This window comes from Leguminivora glycinivorella, chromosome 12 (genome assembly GCF_023078275.1).
Source record: "Leguminivora glycinivorella isolate SPB_JAAS2020 chromosome 12, LegGlyc_1.1, whole genome shotgun sequence".
In the NCBI taxonomy this organism is placed as follows: Eukaryota; Metazoa; Arthropoda; class Insecta; order Lepidoptera; family Tortricidae; genus Leguminivora; species Leguminivora glycinivorella.
This window is the reverse complement of record NC_062982.1, coordinates 11,425,873-11,447,105: the sequence shown is the minus strand read 5'-3', so window position 1 is coordinate 11,447,105 and position 21,233 is coordinate 11,425,873. Positions and strand designations below refer to the sequence as shown.

At 38.5% G+C, this 21,233-nt stretch overlaps 3 protein-coding genes across 3 annotated transcripts; 2 read left to right on the top strand and 1 right to left on the bottom strand.

Moving 5' to 3' along the window:
• The first annotated feature begins 33 nt into the window (after nucleotides 1-33).
• On the top strand, nucleotides 34-12,977 carry LOC125231544 (chromosome transmission fidelity protein 8 homolog). Its single transcript, XM_048137000.1, has 2 exons — nucleotides 34-198; nucleotides 12,630-12,977. The coding sequence occupies exons 1-2, from the start codon at nucleotides 179-181 to the stop codon at nucleotides 12,949-12,951; spliced, it is 342 nt and encodes a 113-aa protein (XP_047992957.1). The 5' UTR covers nucleotides 34-178; the 3' UTR covers nucleotides 12,952-12,977.
• Nucleotides 535-12,445, top strand: LOC125231540 (general transcription and DNA repair factor IIH helicase subunit XPB). The gene is given in 17 exon segments (XM_048136994.1): nucleotides 535-805; nucleotides 934-1,081; nucleotides 1,531-1,671; nucleotides 2,674-2,868; nucleotides 3,224-3,369; nucleotides 4,241-4,389; nucleotides 4,887-4,995; nucleotides 4,998-5,052; nucleotides 5,904-6,074; nucleotides 6,421-6,574; nucleotides 7,638-7,704; nucleotides 8,016-8,199; nucleotides 8,596-8,939; nucleotides 9,138-9,280; nucleotides 9,398-9,481; nucleotides 10,213-10,383; nucleotides 12,402-12,445. Coding segments are annotated over 16 exon segments (2,322 nt in total). The 5' UTR covers nucleotides 535-744; the 3' UTR covers nucleotides 12,402-12,445.
• A 31-nt stretch (nucleotides 12,978-13,008) lies between the features above and the next one.
• On the bottom strand, nucleotides 13,009-14,493 carry LOC125231543 (RE1-silencing transcription factor-like). Its single transcript, XM_048136998.1, has 4 exons — nucleotides 14,158-14,493; nucleotides 13,972-14,044; nucleotides 13,628-13,723; nucleotides 13,009-13,161 (listed from the first exon to the last, which is right to left on the bottom strand). Exons 1-4 carry the CDS (start codon nucleotides 14,289-14,291, stop codon nucleotides 13,009-13,011), a joined length of 456 nt encoding a protein of 151 aa, XP_047992955.1. The 5' UTR covers nucleotides 14,292-14,493.
• Nucleotides 14,494-21,233: the final 6,740 nt, after the last annotated feature.

Below are 21,233 nucleotides of genomic sequence, written 5' to 3'. Positions count from 1 at the left end.
GTAAAGTTCGCCATCTAGCGGCATATCAACAAACCGAGCAAACGCGAAGCGACCAAACAAAACATAACACTCAACACGAGATACAAGGCGCGTAAACTACGAATCTTTCATATTTTATTGGTTTTCGAAATCAGTTGCACAGTTTTTCAACTTCAAATTGAAATTTTCTATCATAAACATGCAGATATATGTAGACTGGTGAGTTTTTCTGGATTTTATTAATATTTTGTTATAATAAATAGCCGCATAATAGGTTATCATTTGTTTTTTTTTTGCGTTTTGCACATATTTTTGTACTTAGCAATTTAACAAAAAAAATACAACCTGCCTCTTAAATGTAATAAACTCCTGTATCTATATTATTCACTTGTTTACTTTCTAAACTCATTGAAGAACTTTATTTGGTTGTATTTTTTTTATTAGAGCTCAAAGCAGCTTAAGGAGCTGCAACACGGCAAACACGATGCAAAAACTAAACGCACTCGCATCAAACGTCAATGTCATTTCTCTTTTCATTGCGAAATGCGACTCGAATTTACATTGGAACGACACTGATCTGTTAGTTCTGCTACGTCTCAAATTTCTTATTTTAATTAAAAATAAATTCTCTTATAATTAGCTTATTTTGTTTCTACCCTCGACAATTACTACAATCATCTTTATTTGAAAGATCAAAAGTATTTCCCTTATATATATGAGCTAAACTACTTTAATGTATAGAAGTTTGTGAGAGTGAACTTCAGTATGGGGCCGCCAAAGAAAGTAAAAAAATATGATTCTAAACAATCAAGCAGTGATAGATCCAGTAAGTCTTGGTCACTTTACAATTGTTAATTTATGAGAAGTGTAAAAGGTTTTGCTTATATCTTAATTGCTTGGATATATTATTATTATGGTAAGCAAAGTTATTGCTCAATATTTTTTAACTTTTAGGCAAGAAAAAGAAAGTGGAAGAAGACATAACTATAGACCTAGTAGATGATGACAATCCTGACAATGTTGGTGTGCCCGGAGCCGCTATGCAGGATGCAGAAAAGAATGACCAGGTTCCGGAAGATGAGTTCGGAGCTAAAGATTACAGGTGAATTTCAACAAGAATTATATAAATAAAATAAGGCAAAAACGATGATACTGCTTCCATTTATGTTAAGTTATAAAGCTCAGTAATAAAATTATGACTTTAGTTTAGTAAATCATAAAAGGTAATCACAGCACAGTCTATATCCAGGTCAATATATATCTAATGTAACTAGCCAGGAATCATTCAAAACTCTTATAATAGAATGGTGTATGTCATCCAGTCTAAAAGGTTCCCTTAATAGATTTTTTTATGCAAAATATTTATGTAATGTAGCCAATAACTTCAATATTAGCCTTGAAGTATCTGAATGAAGTAATGAGCACTGAAGTGACAATTTTTTGCTGAACAAGACACTCTTTGTGTTAGTTTTAGTCCTATTAACAATACTTTTGGGATCATTTTGTTTGAGTATTGGTTTGGAATGTGTATGTCAACCTTTTTTTATCCAGGAGTCAGATGGCTCTCAAGCCTGACAATGCCAGCAGACCCCTATGGGTGGCACCAAACGGTCACATATTTTTGGAGGCCTTCTCACCAGTATATAAACATGCACATGACTTTCTCATTGCCATTGCAGAACCTGTGTGCAGGTAAGTTGTTTTTCTAATAATCTAACATGTTTCTAGAGATGAGTGTGGGATTTAAGCATATCCATCCCAGTTTGCCGAAGCTTTCCCCAGAATATTAAAAACTGTTGTCACCAAAATAACTCAGTCACTATATTATATATTTTATATAGTTTTGTTTAGTTAGTTTCATATATTGTTATAAAAATTACATTTCTAGCTATTGTACTTTTGTATCTGCGTTGATGAGATATTAAATCGGTCAGTTAAAGACACTTGCATAAGTATCGATTTTTATATACCTAAATATATATTTATTTATCATAAGATTTTAGGTTTACACGTATAATACTTAACTATTTAATACTAGGTTTAAAACATAATGCTAATAAAAAAAAACCTTAACAATAAAAAACCTTAACAAACTACTTAAATTAGTCAAACAACCCACCCCGCATCGTTCCCGACGCAAAAGTGCCCATCACACTTGCCGCGTTTCCACGCTGAACCGCGATGGACAACCTCTGCGCCAAGAACGACCCGGAGCGGGGGTTGAGACCCCTCTCCTGCAGACGACGCCCCAGCTCCCAGAGGAAGGTTTTTGCCTCCGCACACCAGCACCCACTAGGTCCTCCGCCTGCTCAGCAGCTCCTCCTGCCGTCCGCACTGTGCGAGCGAGGTGCGAGGCGGCAAACGTGCTAACGCAGGTGGCGTCCCATAAAAGGCACTTACCCCTCTCCCATGGTACCAGAGTCAACCCATCCGGCCTCTTACCGTCCGACCGGCTAAGTCCAGGTGGCTCCAGCACACACGGAACGTTGGCCGACACCAGTGCTCTACGAATGATATCGTTCAAGGCGTGGTGCCGTGGGAACCTCCCTGCTTCATATATTGTATTTATTTCGTATAAGTAGTTTATAAAGCATATATTTATTAACTTTATTGTTTCAATTTTTTTCTAATGAGACATGTAGCTTTTAACACCATTTATTATCTATATATATATATATATATTTTCCTTTTCAGGCCCCAACACATTCATGAATACAAACTAACAGCATACAGTTTGTATGCAGCTGTCTCTGTGGGATTACAAACGGCTGACATCATAGAATACCTGCAGAGGCTCAGCAAGTGTGCTGTTCCGGCCGGCATCATAGAATTCATCACACTTTGCACATTGTCTTATGGAAAAGTTAAACTTGTCTTGAAGCACAACAGGTAAGAATTTCTTATTATATTATAAATGCCAATTTTCCGTCCATTGTGTGTGGCATCATAAAATTTGTCGGAATGCAGTAAGGTTGACTGTAGCCCCATGCATTTTAACTGTTAACTGAACTGGTTAACTTCTGAGCAGCCATTGCTTGAATGTTCGACTTACGTCATAAATACGTATGTACACGGTTAACAATTTATGCAATTAATTTCCTCATGAAGTTATTTTATTATAATATAAAAATCAACAAACAAAAATGTGCCTTAGTTATTATATTGTGAGGCAGGCCACATTGTATTTCAGAACTTGGTGATGTGCTTGACCTACCCCTTCTTAAATGAACCTGACTGATAACAGGTACTTAGTAGAAAGCAAACACGTGGAGGTGCTCCACAAACTGCTGCGGGACCCCGTGGTGCAGCAGTGCCGGCTGCGGCGCGACGGCGACGAGCTGCTACCCACCCCCGCCTCCGCCGCGCCAGCGGCTCTTCCTCACACTACTGGTAAACTGGACCACAGAATATATATTCATATTCATAAAATTAAAAATTTTACATGTCAAAATAAAGTTAAATTATCATAATTAGGGTACAATACAATATTACATTTTAAAAATGGAAAATACTCTCAAACAAATTCAATAATTAATTTAAAAAAATAGATGTCGAACAATAATAAAAAAAAAAATAGTATGTAGTGTGTGTTGTATTGAACATTAAAAAGCATTATTATTATAATATTCGGAGATGTCATAAAAAGCATTAATAGTCAGCCATTTCCTTAATTTATTATAGAATGTGGCTCCTTTGATATTCACAAAATGCCGTCATTCTAAATTCTTACCCACATTAACAAACAGACCGCACGTGAGCAGCCGACATTGAATTCTATTGCGCCGCGCGAAGGTCGTTACCACTGAATGGGCCGCGAACTCGCGGCCCCTGGCATGTACTTGTAGCGCGGCGGTAGAATCACGGAGTGAGTCGCCCCTGACTGGATTAAATTATTAAACTGGGGGTTTTCCATGAAGTACTAAAGCCCTTTAGTTCAGGCTGAGAGGGATGGAGCTATATAACTGGTATAGCTGTGTCCCTTTCTCTCGACCTAAACTGAACGGCTCTAGTACTTCTTGGTAACCCCGCTGGTCTTGACATCTGTTTTTGATATAATGTTCATTATTATCAGTTCTCTATGTATGGCATAGTATAGTATGTAAAAGTTACTGTTACAGTTTAGGTACTGTAAGTTAAAGTGCTGCAGTCTAGCAGCACCTTTGAAATCTTTGACTGGCACATACTGTTATTGTATAGTTGTATTTTACGATCGCAGGTTATACCCACATGTGACATGTTTCCTGAGTCGTCTTGATTTCAGTTGGTGAAGACAAGCCGGCGGCGAACGGAGTGCCCGACGACATCAGTCAGTTTTATCAACAACTAGACAAAGACGACGAAGAGGACGAGGCGACAGACCTCACCGCCAACACCGCCGTCGCCTTCGAAGTCGACCCCGACAAGATTGAGGTAAAAGGTTTAACAACAAAATCACAACAATTCCACTAATATGCAAGGTTGACCCTTACTTATCTATTACATTCTGGTTTATTCTCTCAGTGCTGTTATTCTGTTGTGGGCAATGTGTTTTTGGCGGGTGTCTTGTGTGCCGAATCCTCCGTTTGTACCATTTAATTATGCAGCACCTACTTACACCTCACCTATCTGTAGTCTTCAAAAGAAGGTTAAGGCTACTCTAAAGTAAACAAGCAAATATTGTACATTACAAACATAGACTACAAAGAGATGTATCCATTTTTTCACCTTATATATACAATGCAATAAGGTGAAAAAATGGATACCTTGAGGCATTAAGTCCGCCATTTGTACCTTATTTTGTTGTGCAATAAAGACTAAATAAATAATACATCTCTTTGTAGTTGACTGTTGGTAGTAGGTACACCGCACAAGGACTACACTGACTTTCGCGTATTAAATTCTTAGTAAATTTTAAATTTTCTATACAGGTAATCCAAAAGCGTTGCATAGAGCTCGAGCATCCGCTGCTAGCAGAGTACGATTTCCGAAACGACTCAGTAAATCCGGACATCAACATTGACCTCAAGCCGACGGCGGTGTCCGGCCCTACCAGGAGAAAAGTCTGAGGAAAATGTTCGGCAACGGACGAGCGAGGTCAGCCAACGTTCTACGTATACGATTCGTATCTAATGGCGTTTTTAGTCAACGGGTTCTGTACCCTCTGAGCTCAGTTAAACGCCATGTGTACGGCATCGCCAATGGTCACGGTCGTTCACTCTTCAGTACTTCGAACATTTAATTGTTTTGATAAATCGGAACTCTTGTTAAATTAGACGCCCAAAGCTAGTCAGTGGACGAGGGCCAAAATAATTAGCTGTTTCTATCCTTTTTTCTATATCGTCAACCCGCTTTATAAATACAGGATTTTTTTTTAATTGGAATAGGGAACTTGACTGTTCTTAACATAAAATATTTTATACTATGCACGAAATAAAGCATCACATAATAATAAGAAAAACATGGACAGAAGTTATTTTTAAATCCAATTTCTATTTAATAAGTCAGGTAAAATATATAAAGTAACTGAATTGACCGTGACGTCACTCAATTCGATTTCATATTAATTCCATTTTAGCAAGTCGTTCAAATACATTTTGACAGTTCTTAAAAAGAAGCTGATTTGACTAGGAGGCAAGTAGCCTACAAGCAGTACTGGTGTTGGCACAAAACATACTAATTAGTAATTATTGACTAACTTATGCCCTAGAAATTGATTAGTCCATACTATAATAATCCATACTAATATTATAAATAGGAAAGTGTGTGTGTCTGTTTGTTTGTCCGTCTTTCACGGCAAAACGGAGCGAAGAATGGACATGATTTTTTTAAATGGAGTTAGTTGAAGGGATGGAGTGTGACATAGGCTATTTTTTGTCTCTTTCTAACGCGAGCGAAGTCGTAAAATATAAATGTTGGAGATAATTTGAATAGATGTAATTGTATAGGTCTGGTGTAATAGTGCTGCCGTGCGGCGCGGGCAAGTCGCTAGTGGGCGTCACGGCGGTGTGCACGGTGCGCAAACGAGCGCTCGTTCTGTGCAACTCTGGAGTATCTGTTGAACAGTGGAAGCAGCAGTTCAAGTGCTGGTCGACGGCGGACGACAGCATGATCTGCAGGTAACATATGTTACCTTCATATTCTACTTTAACCGTTTCTTTCCTGAAAAAGACCTCGCAGCTATCCTACTTACCTAAAATATATTTTATATTACACACAAAACACAAATTGAATGCATTACACATTTTGGAAGTCGGCGAAGGTTGGTACTAGGACTACTAGGCTAGGTCTGTATCGCGGGAAACCAGATGTTTATGTAAATGAAAATGCAATAACATAGTAAGAAAAGAAATGGTGTCACAGATGTCACCAAAAGTAACATAATACATATTTTCAACGCGTTTCTCCAAATCTTTCACTTGTATCTGTATATTTTGTGATTATGATACTATGTATTTTGTACAGATTCACGTCAGAAGCCAAAGACAAGCCGATGGGTGCGGGCATCCTGATCACTACGTACTCTATGATCACGCACGGGCAGCGGCGCTCGTGGGAGGCGGAGCAGACCATGAAGTGGCTGCAGGCGCAGGAGTGGGGGCTGGTCGTGCTGGACGAGGTATTTAGGGTTGTTTGGCTGTCCTGCGTGGCGCTGATTGTCACAAATAAACATATAACATATTAATACTATACTCCTATTTTTAATTAGCCGGAATTATTGTAAACAAAAGTGTGGCCGGTGCTATAAAAAATTTGCACCATTCGAGGTATTAAAATTGACAGGACATCGTCTATTTTGGACCGATTTCTATATTGACTTGCATGGGATCATAACATAATATAACAGTCATTGTGTTCGATCGCTTCACGATTTTTAAGTATGTAATAGAGTGATCGTTAATAACTGGTTAAAAGTAATTTGATTTTCTCTCGGCCCTTACTTTGAGAACCCCTGACTTGAGCTGCACGTGTTACTTTGACAGTGACAGCAGTTTGTTTACGTTTATTCGTTCAATTCGTAATGGGAGTATAGCTGCTGCTACTGGAACTTAATTTATTCCATACACATTAACAGTTATCTTTTCTCCAATGTTTCTCGAACTGGACACGCTAGCGTGTTGTAAAAAAAATACAAAGAAAATTAAATCTCTAATGCTTTAAAAGTTTAGAATTTTTAATAAGATACCATGACTACCTATAAATACTACAATATCTGGGCGACCGAGCTTCGCTCGGTTCTATTTTAATATATCACGTCTTTAGATAAAAAAAAAACTCTTATAAATACAAAAACAAAAAAAAAGACAAAAAACAAAAACTTAATTTCTGGCCGGGATTCGAAACCCTGACACCTACGATATATCTGCGTACATTAGACCGACCTCGTGCGACTGAGCTACGCGGAATCGATGCGCGCGCGGCGAAATTAAGGACCATATTTTACGTTTACAAATGCGAAAGAAAAACTCATGAAAACTCGAAAATTCGCGTTTTCCGGGATCTAAGGCTACGCTAGATCGATTTTTCACCCCGAAAACCCCCACAAAACAAATTTCAGCGAAATCGTTAGAGCGGTTTCCGAGATCGTCGGTATATATAAATAAATAAATAAATAAATAAATAAATAAATAAATAAATATACAAGAATTGCTCGTTTAATAGTATAAGATTTTTAATTTAAGGTTCACACCATCCCTGCAAAAATGTTCCGACGAGTTCTCACCATCGTACATTCGCACGCTAAACTCGGTAAGTATTTTTAATTTTAAGTTTGGGTAATTTTAAAATATACCGGATTAGTTAGGGTCATGGAACTATCTGTGTTTTATGTGTATAAAGTGGTATGTGAACTGTAGCATCGGATAATCTGATTCATAATTTTGTTCAATTGCTGCAAAATAAGAAAGTGTCGTCATTTTCGACATCCTTTTTTGCAACTTTTATTACCGACTCAAAATGTCTTTCTCATTTTTGCTTTTAGTGCGGTTGCGACCTCGATATGGCTCGATATGGTTGATTTTGGACATTAGTCTATACTATACTCATATATGTTCTCACAGGTTTAACGGCTACGCTTCTTCGAGAAGACGACAAGATCGCCGACTTGAACTTCCTAATCGGGCCAAAGCTCTACGAAGCGAACTGGCTCGAGCTGCAAGCCAACGGGTACATCGCTCGAGTACAGTGCGCCGAGGTGTGGTGCCCCATGACGCCAGAGTTCTACCGCGAGTACCTCATACAGAAGTGAGTCTACTTATTACACTACATTGCATACATTATACTAGATCACTAGGTGTTCGAACTGGCCAGAGCTACACTCACTATAGGGTACATCGTCCTGAGGTGGGGTGAACCATGACGCCAGAGTTTAATTTCCAAATTCCGACTTTGTTGTTTGAACTGTGATGCTTGATGCTGTGCTGTGATTACAGTGCGCGGCAAACTTTTAGACCACGGGGCCTTACCTGCGCAGAAGTGATTTTTCTTATTAGGTAGTTTTTTGCTCGTATGTTTACGATGCGCAAACTTGTCCCCACCACCGCGCCTAATAGTCTAAAACTTTGCCGCGCACTGTACCTATAGTAATACTTTCCCTTCTCACGTTCAGTTTGTAAAGCAGTTATTGCCCATTGTTCACAGAATAAACAAAAAGATGCTGCTATACGTAATGAACCCGTCCAAATTCCGTGCCTGCCAGTTCCTCATCCGCTACCACGAGAAGCGCGGGGACAAAACCATCGTATTCTCCGACAACGTATTCGCGCTCCGACACTACGCTGTAAAAATGAACAAGCCATACATTTACGGACCTACGTCGCAAAGCGAGAGAATACAGATCCTGCAGAATTTCAAGTTTAACCCGAAAGTGAACACGATATTTGTGAGCAAAGTGGCTGATACAAGCTTTGATTTGCCGGAGGCTAATGTGCTGATTCAGATTTCGTCGCACGGCGGGTCCAGACGACAGGAAGCGCAGCGATTAGGTACAGTTTTATTAATACCTAATTACCTTTTAGTTTTTCGCATGACAGAGTAGCCTCTCTGTTGCTTAAGGCGGTTAGTAATTAGGTACTTATTTTAACGCATTTATGTAGATACCTACGTTCTAGAGCGAGGGGATACAGATCGTTTTTAGTGTAGACCTCACTTTTAGAACCATTATTAATTATATTATATTTCAGGTCGTATTTTAAGAGCAAAGAAAGGGGCCATAGCAGAGGAATACAACGCGTTCTTCTACACGCTGGTCTCACAGGACACCTTGGAAATGGCATACAGCCGCAAAAGACAGCGGTTCCTCGTCAACCAGGGTTACAGTTACAAGGTGAATATTACTGTGATGATATCTGTGGCAAATTTTATGACCAATGAAATAAATGTAATAGTATGTATATATACAATATAGGTATCCTATCTTAACTAAATATTGTTTTTTGTCTAGGTAATCACGGAATTGAAAGGCATGGACACGGAACCAGATCTGTATTATGGCACACGAGAGGAGCAAGGGCTATTATTACAGCAGGTTCGTATTTCCTTGTAGATTCCTACGCAATAAGTTTACATACCTACACAATGTTTTACATATTTCCACTCCGAAAATTTCTAATTTGAAATAGTTACTTGTTTTACAAGGGGGAAAAGTAGTTGTTTAACCGCACGTGCCAATATTGATACCCGAGCAAGCGAAAGATTAGGTGGTGTTTTCGAAAAAGTAAGCCTTTAACAGTTGGTTTGGTGAAACAATATGTATCTACAGGTATTTTTTTGTCGATTGCCAATTTATTCATAATATGTATGTAATAAGTCAGTGGGAATATTTTTCTCACATGATTTTAAGCTTTATTTCTTAATAAAATGGTCTAATTTTGCATAATTTCTGATAGCTTTACTTATGACAGTAGTAGGAAAATCCTCATATCGGGCGAAATTGTCTTCTTTCTACTCAGCATTATATGTATTGCAACTTAGCACAACATAACGTCCCTTTTATGCTATCAGCTATCTCATAAAAACTGTAGACAACCCTAAGGCCGTTCTCACATTATCCGATCCGATATCGGAAGGATTTCAATAGAGAAAATCCAAGATGGCGCCTGTAATGTATGGGATATCGGTCCGACATCCGATATATCCTAAAAGCCGAAGGAGATTCATCCCGCACGTCTTGCTCGCTGTCACAAATTCGGTGTTGGTAGTTTATTTTCTGTACGGTAGGGGTGGGCTATATATATTGAGCGTGTTTTGTGGCGTCAGGTGCTGGCCGCGTCGGAGACGGAGTGCGAGGAGGAGCGCGAGGGCGCGGTGGGCGGCGCGCGGCGCGCGGGCGGCTCGCTGGCGTCGCTGGCGGGCGCGGACGACGCGCTCTACCTGGAGCGCCGCAACGCCGCCAACAAGCATCCGCTCTTCAAGAAGTTCCGGTGCTAGGTACGTCTTGGGTTATTCAGCTTTTTACTATTCGAATCTTAATTACGACAGCCTTTTAAGCCGTGACCCACACAGAAGCGACGCAAGTCGTAAGACGGCGGAAGGGATGCCTGCGCCGCGCCGCCCGAGCGTAATTTAAAAAACGTCTCCTCAGTACATCGGGCATCCGTTCCGCGTCTTACGACGTGCGTCCCTTCTGTGTATTTTACGCCTAATATGGCTTTTTCTAGATTCATTTATTTTTTCATCATTGTCCAGCCTTTTTGCAACCGCCTGGAAACTAATCCAAAAAATTGACGCTGGTACAGCTGTTATGAAAACTATTGCCACCTGGCCTTGGCCCACAGGGAAAATTTATTAGCATTAGGCCTGATTTAGACGGCATGCGAACTCGCATGCGATTTTAGTTACATTGCGGGCTGTTGAGGTTACATAAAAGTTTGCACAGCCATCAAATACCGCAATGTAATAAAACTCGTATGCGAGTTCTCGCACCGTCGAAATGAGCCCTTAATCTACGGTTTAAGCTAGGAACATACTACGCGACCGCGACCGATCAGTGTGCACGGTTTTCGGGACGTGGCTTCGGCTGACCAAAACATCCAGCAAGCCAGATTTCGATCGGACGCCCGTGCGCTCAAGGCTACGTCCACGGCCGACGACCAACAGTTTGCACGGTTAAATGTATATTCATTGTCTAGATCCGCGTCCGCCGCCGCGCGACGGCGGACGTCCGCGTAGAATGTTCCTAGCTTTACTCGCAACATTTTCCAACAAACAAAAAATCATAAATATCGTACATAAGTTCAATATCGTCACTACTTTAAAAAAATCTTGTATCTCACACTGCTCCTCAAAGTTAAAATGCAATAAGTCTATATGCATTCCATACATACTACATTTTTCCCTCCCGGACCACCAGGTTGAATTCCTAAAATGTTGAAATCCCGAAACGTTGACTTTCCCAGAATGTTGATTTTTTTCAGTTTCGCAAAATGTTGAATTCTCATAACGTTGAAATATCAAAAAGTTGAATTCTCAAAATGTATACTTTCAACATTTCGGGATTTCAACATTTTAGGAACTCAAGTTTATATTCCTGGAATCTTTTTTTAACATGATTATTTTTTAACATGATTTCTACTCACGCGAGCTTTTTGGTCCTAATAGGAGAAAAAAATGTACCTTTGATGGTCTTGAATTTCAGTCTTCAGACTGTATTTAACCCATTGCTGTAACGGGGAACAAAATTTTAAGACATTATGCTTCGAAAAGGCTCATCAGTAGAGTCTTGGAACTTAAATATGCCCTGAAACTATATAGCATGTAACAAAAGTCAATAGGGTGCTTTGAGATAATTTCGACATACAGAAATGCTCGGGTAATTTCGAAAGGGGAATCTTGATATGAAGGAAATAATGGTGATTTTTATGTGACTTTCAAAATTAGACGACGTTCGAAATTACCCCAATGCACTTCAACAGCCGACAAGACCAATACCCTGATTGCTATTTAAGCGGAAAAAATCGAAACTCATTTTTTTCGAACTTCGAAATTTTTTCACTTGTATCACACTTAGGGTCATTAGTAACCCTATCAGCTGTTAAAGTATCACTCGGGACCTTTGCTACACCCTGTAGGTACCTACTGCAAATTCAATCTTATGGAAATTCAACATTTTAGGGTTCACCATACCGCAAAGTCAACTTTCTGCAAATTCAACATTTTAGGATTCAACAAGCTGCAAATTCAACTTTATGCAATTTGGACATAACAAGAACTCAACATAATGCAAATTCAACATTTTAACATTCAACATCCTGCAAATTCAACTTTTTGCAAATCCAACATTTTAGGAATTCAACTTGGTGGTCCTGGAGGCATTTTTCTTTTCATTGACAGAAGAAGATACAAGTTTTTTTCAAAGTAGTGACAATGACAATATACCACTATTACATGCCAGATTTTGAACCCAGAACCTATTGTAAATCACACTAAATAAAACTTGATTGTTTCAGGTTCCTGAGAAAAGTTTTCAGCCAAAATAAAATTATTTGAATAAGATTTCTTTTATTTTTACAATACTTCAACCTACCCACCAAAAAATCCTGTACCTCATGTCATTACAGACGTGAAACTTTCGTGAGACATATTCGAATATTTAATGAATCAACGGTTGATTCATTAAATAACTCATGTCATGTTTCACTTTTGTATGACATCTAAATATTTTAAATTCTTTACAGTAAAACGAAGAATGAGAGTGGTGTTCCGGAGTGGGCCATTGTGGAGCTACAGGGTCTTATCCAAATGAAGAAAGAGTCTCCAACAGGACCGACTGTCATCGGCGACCTCCATTACTACAACCGCAACAAACACCCAGTGCTAATCCTAGGACACCATGTCCTCAACGGGAAAGAAGTTAAAATGGAACAGCCCATGGCGGTTATTGAAAAAGTCACCGATGATTCTAAAACACAATATAAAGTGAAGGCTGTGGTCAAAAAGAAATTGATTTTCAAATCTAGACCTAAACCTATTATCTCCAATGTTGCTGAAAGAGTTTGATAATTGAAATAAAATGTTAATAATTATTTCTCTTTTATTTTATTTCAAAGACTCCTTTTATGGGTAGATCCATGAAGTATCAACTTTACTTTTATCAATAATAACGGGTTCTACAGCACCAAATGGATGTACAGTTTTCAGGTGAACTTTTAGATTATGTGGCTGTACTGCTGAGTAGGAACAATATGTGCATTTGTGTTGTCTTCCATCCTGTAACAATTTGATGAAGAGGATCAATCAATATGATGACATTTTTGTTATGTTACATAAAGCATTAGGAATGTACTTTAACACATTCACTACCAGACATAAAATGCCACACTAGATCAGAAACTGGTCATAGTCTATAACCACCCGCTTGTATGGTGACAACCCACTGGACAATGAGTGCCCACCAGGCGGGTTCTCGGTAGAGAAAGTGTTAATTGGCCTTCACATTAGACCATTCTACTTGGTAAAGACTTGCTACACTACAATAATAATAGTCTACATGACATCAAAGCTCTCCAAACGGCCTCTACATGTTGGATTTATATCCCCACGCACGCCTTATAAATGACCGTGCTCGAACGACCCGAAATTAATTTTAGACAACACAAGTACGGAAAAGAGGAAGTTCGTAACGAGTAGCGATAAAAACGCACCATCTGTACAGATAATTAAGTTTCATACTTACTTTTTCATGTTTGAGCAAATGTCTCTTGTATGTAGACCGATGGACTGTTTTGTAGTTGCAAATATCACAGTAAAATTCTTTTCCCAGGTTCCTTACCTTAAACAAAAATGGGCATAACTACATTATAAAGTAATCTCACTGGATGGGAATATGAAATATAAGTATAAAACCAAGTACAGAATTATACTATGTAAGTTGCTATGCCCTTATACAGGGTCTGTATTACCTGCTACATATATGTAATGTGTCAAGATATTGCAATAAAGATATTTGATTTGATTTATCTTCTGTTAGAAACACAAGTTGTAAGTCAATTCTATTCTAATATAAAATAAAAATCCTACCTTAGGTGGTTGACTAGACAAAGGTTTATCTTGTTTTCTAGATTTTAGCTTAGATGGCTTCTTAGTGTTTAGTCTGAAACAAAAAATAATGTTAAAATTAATAACAGATTTAAGTACTTTAATGGATGGATAACAGATTTAAGATTTAAATAGTCCGTCATGTAGTAATAACTGCACATTACTTACTTTGTTAGTTGGTCGCGTAACCTTTTTACAGTTTTATTACTGTTGTGAGTATTTAGTATATGGCATGCAATATCATCTTTACAATCGAACGTATCTTTGCAAAAACTACAAACGAAGACTGCTACTTCTTGCATGCTGCATTTGATTTAAACTAGATGGAGGTTATAAACACTGCTTCTGCTATTGGCCCGCTACTTGTTAAATAATAATACTCAGTGCCACGTGTACGCTTGGTATGAGTTAAATTATTATCAGTTACATTCATTGAGAAGCGAAAACCAAAATAAATATGGTTTCAAAACAAACAGGATTCGTAATGAATGTAAATAAACCGGATTGACTTATATTACTCTTTGCTTGACAAACAATCAAAACAATGACAGATGAACGATACTACCAACTTACCAACACTTATATCCGAAAACGGAAGGCTCTTGCACTTGCATTGTGCCGGGCAAGTTCAAGTGCATGTTGGAATTACATTCACGCTCACGATCACATTGTGCATAATCTTGCCAGCCAGGCATATCTCCATTATAGCGGATTACTTTGCTCGGGTAGTTCGTATTTTATCGAATACGTCGCTTTATACACTGGTGGTGGGGTTCAAACGAAGGTAGTGATTATATTGAAAGAAAGAAAGAAAAAATATTTATTTGGTATAAGAACAGTATAGGTACAACACAATACAAATAGAGTGAACCGGTATACCAAATAGGATGCCGCTCAGCGTAGACCATGTCTAAGAGACACGGCACTGATTTTCTCTTTGGTTCAAAGGTACATTCAGATAACTTCCAACTCCAAAAACCGTCTTAATTCCGACGATAGGTAGAAATCGCGGCTTTCCAAATAGTGATTCGTATGTCCTTATGTGTCGCTTAACTTCAAACTTGGGTGAATCCAGTCTGCTATAAGGTTGATTATCTTTCAGATCATATTACATTTTTAACATATTCAACCTTAACCTCTCGTATGCTTAGGAGCAGATCTGCTCCATATTGTTTCAACTTTAACATGTAGTTTTTTTTTTTTTTTTTTTTTGTTAGGATTGGCTTTTGCTGCCAGGGCACTTTGCCAATGTCAAGTGAGTAGGGGTGATTTCAGGAGTGCACCTAAAAATTTTACCCCAAATTTTGAATCCAAAGTAATAGTACATAATATTATGAACATAATAAACATATACAACTAGGTATATACGTAATATTTACAAACTGATATTATTTTTTTCAAGAAAATGTGCTATCATTTTTAATACTTTTGGATCTGAGCTAGCTAAAAGAGATTTTATATTACAAGGAAGAGGGACTTTCAATTTAAGTAAGAGATCGTATAAGCAAAAACGGTTCGATGGGCATTCAAAAAATATATGTTCGATTGTGCCCACGCCATAACCACATTGGCATTCTGGGCTAGTTTTTTTCTTTATCTTGTATAGGAATTCTGGAGAACAGACATGACCCAGTCTAAGGCGAATCAGGCAGCTCGTTACCTTCTTATTAAATTTAAATTTAAAGAACCAAGGTTTGGGGTAAATTTTTTGCTGAATTTGAAAGAACTGTAATTTATTATTAGTAATCCAAAGATCTGACCAATCAGAGTTCAGCTTTGTCGAGGAAATCACATCCAAGTCCTTACTAAAACATTGATAGAAACACCTACTACCAGTTACAGTTGCCTCTTTTGCAGCTTTATCAGCCAATTCATTACCATGAATGCCTTTGTGGCTTGGGATCCATGATAACTGAACGTCTAAATTTAACAGGTGACAAGTAAAGAGGGATTCTTTGATTAAGCAAATTATAGGGGTTTTCGCACAATTTTTGATAGAATTACAGGTGATAGCCTGGATTGAACTTAAGCTATCGGAGAAGATTACAGATTTAGACAGTTTGTGTTCCATAATGTATCTAGTTGCTTTCAAAATGGCTACGCATTCCCCAGTGAAAATAGAGCAAACTGAAGGAAGTTGAAATTTGTGGACTGATTCGAGGTTATCATGAATGAAAGCACAGCCAACAGAGCTATTGACAGATTTAGAAGCATCTGAGAAAAATAAATCCCATTCCTTCCATTTGTCTCTTATTGCAATCAGGAATTTTTCATTTATGCTATTTGAACTTCGCGTGACGCCGATTTTGACAGATTTTTGTTCGAACATTAAGGCAGCATAAGGAACAGTATAAATGGGTATTTTTGGAAATTTAGCTATGGGGACGTTGATATCATATAATCTGTTTAGACTGGTATAAAGGTTTGGTTTTTGTTTTCTAAGCCAGAAAGCGTTTACTTCAATATGGGCCTGCAAAATTTGGAGTTTTGGAAAAATGGGATGATTTTCTAATTGAGAAGCGCGGAGTAGGTATCTGTCAGCCAAATATTGGCGACGGAAATTTAGAGGAGGGTCAGCACACTCCACCTGAAGTGCTCTAACAGGGGAAGATCTCATAGCCCCTGTTACTATTCTGAGGGCTTTTGCCTGGATAGCATCTAATTTTTTAAGATCTTTTTTGCGACATGGTTCTATTATTATGGAACCAAAGTCCATGAGTGATCTTATTAAGGCATTATAAAGCAGTTTTTGGGTGTAAGGATGAGCTCCCCACCAACAGCCAGAGAGAGCACGAATGATATTTAGGTTTTTTTCACACTTCCCAATTGTATTATCGACATGTTGTGTAAACGTTAATTTTGAATCAAATGATACACCTAGAAATTTTACAATGTTATGGACTGGGATGTTTTGAGAACGAAATGAAACATTGACTGGTGGATGATTCTTGCTTCTTGAGAAAACTAGAGCAGAACTCTTAGATGGGGATAGGTCAAGACCATGAGTATCTAGCCATAAACCTAGAGATTCCAGAGAATGATTTACATAATGGGTCGCATCTACGATGTTCTTATGGACCGAATAGATTGCAATATCATCCGCATATTGTAGGATATTGCAATGGTTATTAATGGATTGTTCCAAGTCCGACGTATATATACTGTATAGCAATGGACTTAAAACCGAGCCCTGTGGTAGGCCCCTCCAGAGAAACTTTGGATTGTTCTGCATGTTAGGTACTCTTAAAGAAATCTTTCTGCCCGATAAGAGATTATTAATGAAAAGCACAACTTTCTCTGGGATTTTCATAGAACGCAGTTTCCTGCACAGAACCGGGAGTAAAACATTGTCATATGCTGCTGCTACGTCGAGAAAGGCAGCAACGACGGATTGTTTTTGAGAAAATGCTATTCTGACATCTGTTGATAATAGAGCATGGCTGTCAGTAACACTTCTACCTTTTCTAAATCCGAATTGGGTCTCAGCGAGAAACCCCGAATTCTCAACAAACCACTCTAACCTATTTTTAAGCATATGCTCAACTATCTTGCACAGAACTGACGACAGAGCAATTGGGCGGTAAGAATTGTAATGCTCGGGATCTTTACCCGGTTTTAAAATAGGAAGAATGATTTGATGCTTCCACGATTCAGGGATATTACCAGACTCGAAGATTCTATTAATGAGATTTAAATAAAAATCATGACAAAATGGGCCCGCTTTTTTCAAAAAAGAGTACATGATCCCATCGGCACCAGGAGACGAGTCCGTTACTGCAGCAAGCGTCGTTTTGAGTTCGTCTAAACTAAAATCCTTCTCTAATAAATTATCAGATTTGTTAAAAGAGTAAGATACTGGGATATCGGACTCGTTAGGAACAGCAGGAGGGGCTAGTTTATCTAAAAAATCGTTTACCCAGTTGAAAGACGACCCAGAGGCGGACACAGGAGCAACGCCTCTACGAAACCTTCGTATATTCTTCCATACAAATGTAGAGGGAGTGGAGGGTGAAATAGATTCGCAGAAAGTGTTCCATCCATCAGTTTTCTTAGTTGAAAGGATTTTACGACATTTTGCTCTAATTTTTTTAAACTTTATGTAATTTTCTATAGTTATATTTTTATTATATTCCAATTCGGCCTCGTTTCGTTCTTTAACTGCTGCAGAACACTCAGAGTCCCACCATGGTTGCGAGGGCTTGTTATTACGGCGAATAAAGGGTTTTTTCAGAGGGAATGTTTCCTCTGCTGACTGGTGGATAGCAGAGACGAATGACTCGTGGGCAGAGTTTATGTTTAGGTGAGCAACAGAGAAAAGGGTTTGAATTTTTTCATCTAAAGTGGATGAGTATTTATCCCAGTCTGCTTTGCCTAATCTATATTTTAATAGCGGGGGTAGAGGCGCTGAAAAATTAAGGTTTCCGGGTAAGGAAATAAATATTGGAAAATGGTCACTATTATGAGATAGGGATGAGATATTCCATGATAGCTGAGGGACTAAATTTGAGGAACAAAGAGTCAGATCTACTGCTGAGGAAAACTGATTAGGGGCAGTACGTCTAGTTGGTCTGCCGTCGTTTAAGTAACAAAGGTTCAATTTATCTAATAAACTGAGTAAATACCTGCCATTGTTATCAGAGGTGCCCGAACCCCACGATGTATGGTGGCAGTTCAGATCGCCCATAATAACAATCGGATTGGGAATATTTTTTACTATAGAGAAGAATTCGTTCAGATTGGCTATGGAGGGATGTGGGATATAAACTGAAACATAAGAAATATTATTTATGCTAGCTGCAACGATATATAAGTTATTAGAGTGTAAAGGGAGGTGTATTTGGTAAAAGGGAATTTTGTTATTAATTAAAAGGGCGGAACCATCCCACCCATCGACTCTGTCATCTCTTAACACAAAAAATCCCGGCAATTTGAAAAATTGCTGGGGTTTGAGCCAAGATTCGCTAATGGCAAAAAGCATTGGATTATGTTTATTGTGAAGATATTTTAATTCAGATTTTTTGTTTAAAATACTACGAGTATTCCATTGTACAGCCGTACACATCTTGGAGTCGTTTATTAAGCATTACACATAAGGATTCAATTTTAGAAGCAGCGTGGTACGGTAAATTGTCTAAACTGAGAAGCATCAACAGAGAAGATAAAAGGGAATCAAGAACTTTGTCATTTAGTTGGGCTTTCCCACGGGAAGAATCCTGGGGTTGACGATTAGACGCAGACGAGTATATATTGTCATTGATGGAGATGTTTCCTAAGTTAGTGTTCTCCTTTTCACGGAGGGCACAACCGTTTCGGGGATCAGGGATTCTGTAGCTATTTATTATTTCCTGGTGGGCTACTTTGTCATATCCCGTTTGAAGGGGGGCTCTAGGTTTCCTTGATACTGTAACTGTTTTCTTGTAGGAATTTGTAGGGGAATCAGCAATATCAGCGTAGGAGCGTTTTGTGGATGGGAAAAGGAGCGAAGCTTCATTGAAAGAAATGGCCTCCTCTGACATGGCAGCTTTAATTTTGTGTTGGCGGTTATACTCAGGGCACTTTTTATCATTTGATGGATGTGCACCGGAGCAGAAAAGACAGACTAAATCATTATGTGAGTTACATTGGGAGCTTAGGTGTGGTTGACTGCATTTTGCACACCGTGGCTGTGACCTGCAGTGTGCCATAATATGCCCATAACGGCAACATTGCCTGCACTGAATGACAGGGAAGTTGTATTGTTCAGTGAGGAAAGAGTTATGAAATAGGTATACTCTCTGGGGTATTTTTTGGCCGTCGATAGTTAGGGCCATTGTCTCCGTAGGGACCCATTCAAACCCGTCACCTACCTTCTTTTTTGCATTGAGACGCCTCGCTTTTATAATCTTACCAAATCCTTCTGGAGTCACCATAGACGCAGCTACTTCCTCATTGGTCAGGTCTTTAGGAACTTGGCGAATAATAAATATTCTTGCCACGTGAAAACTTGGGATAAACGCCAGGTATTGAGAGTCCTCCTTGTTGACAGTGTCTAAAAATCTGTTTGCAAATACACCATTAGTAAAATCGAGGCTTATACGATTTCTACCTATCTTGCGAATTCCCCCTTCGTGTAGACCTTTAATATTATTTGAACACAAATATTGACCGAATTTCACCGGGTGTAGCTGTAGGGAAACGTTATCGGAGGAATCGACTGGTTTTAGTTGCACGTGAATTACGTACGGTCCAATGTCTGAGTTGGTGTAACATTGTCTCCCGATGGGAGGCGATGCTGATGCGTGATTTTTTGACTGTGTGATTTTTGTTTTTTTTGGAATGTCAGACGGCATTTCTTTTAATTTTTTTGCAGCTCGTTTTAGGGTTGGTCTAGCTAGAACAAACTCTTCGTCTATATCAGGAGAGATCGTTGACTGACGGTCCATCTCCGGGGGACTTTGCGGCGAGTCCATCACAGGATTAAGGGCCGGCTCGGGCGATGGGTTAGAAGAACCCATCACTCTGCCGGCCGTATGGGAACGTAATGTCCCTAACAAGCTGAAATATATATATATAGATTAAATAAATAAACAAATAAAGTAATATTTTCAGATAAAAATCCCTACAATAAATTAAATAAGAATTTAGGCCGAGAAAATTTTAAACTGACAGCTCCCGTCCCGCACTCTCAAAAAAAACCTAACATGTAGTTATTATGACTAATATATTAATGACAATTTTTTGACAGACGCATACGAAAGGTTAAAGTAGAATGGATTTACCCAAGTTAGAAGTTATGCGATACTTATAGTGTGCGTTATTAGTAGGTAATGTATCCTTTAACTCTTGTTTACTGTACAGCCCATAATTATAAGCTCTTTATGTAACGGTTTCGAAAATGTAATGAAAATTATCTTTCTCGACCAAAATTATTGAAAACGCATCTTAACACATTCACAGCCCAGTGCCCCTACATTTTGGGTCACGAGTCACGATAAGTCTTATTACGAGGCCGTAAGGTTTACAATGGGAACAAAAGGTTAAAATGAGACTTCACGGTGCGACAATAAAATACGATTTATTACCATTTAAACGAACTAAATATAACAGTAAGTGATCAAGTAGGTAAACATAAATGTTTAGATTTAATAATATACAAAAACTGACAGATAGTGGTAATTCCTTAATAATTACTTACATAGAATAGGCTAGTTTCCTACTAGTCAAATCAGCTTCTTTTTAAGAACTGTCAAAACGATTTGCTAGTA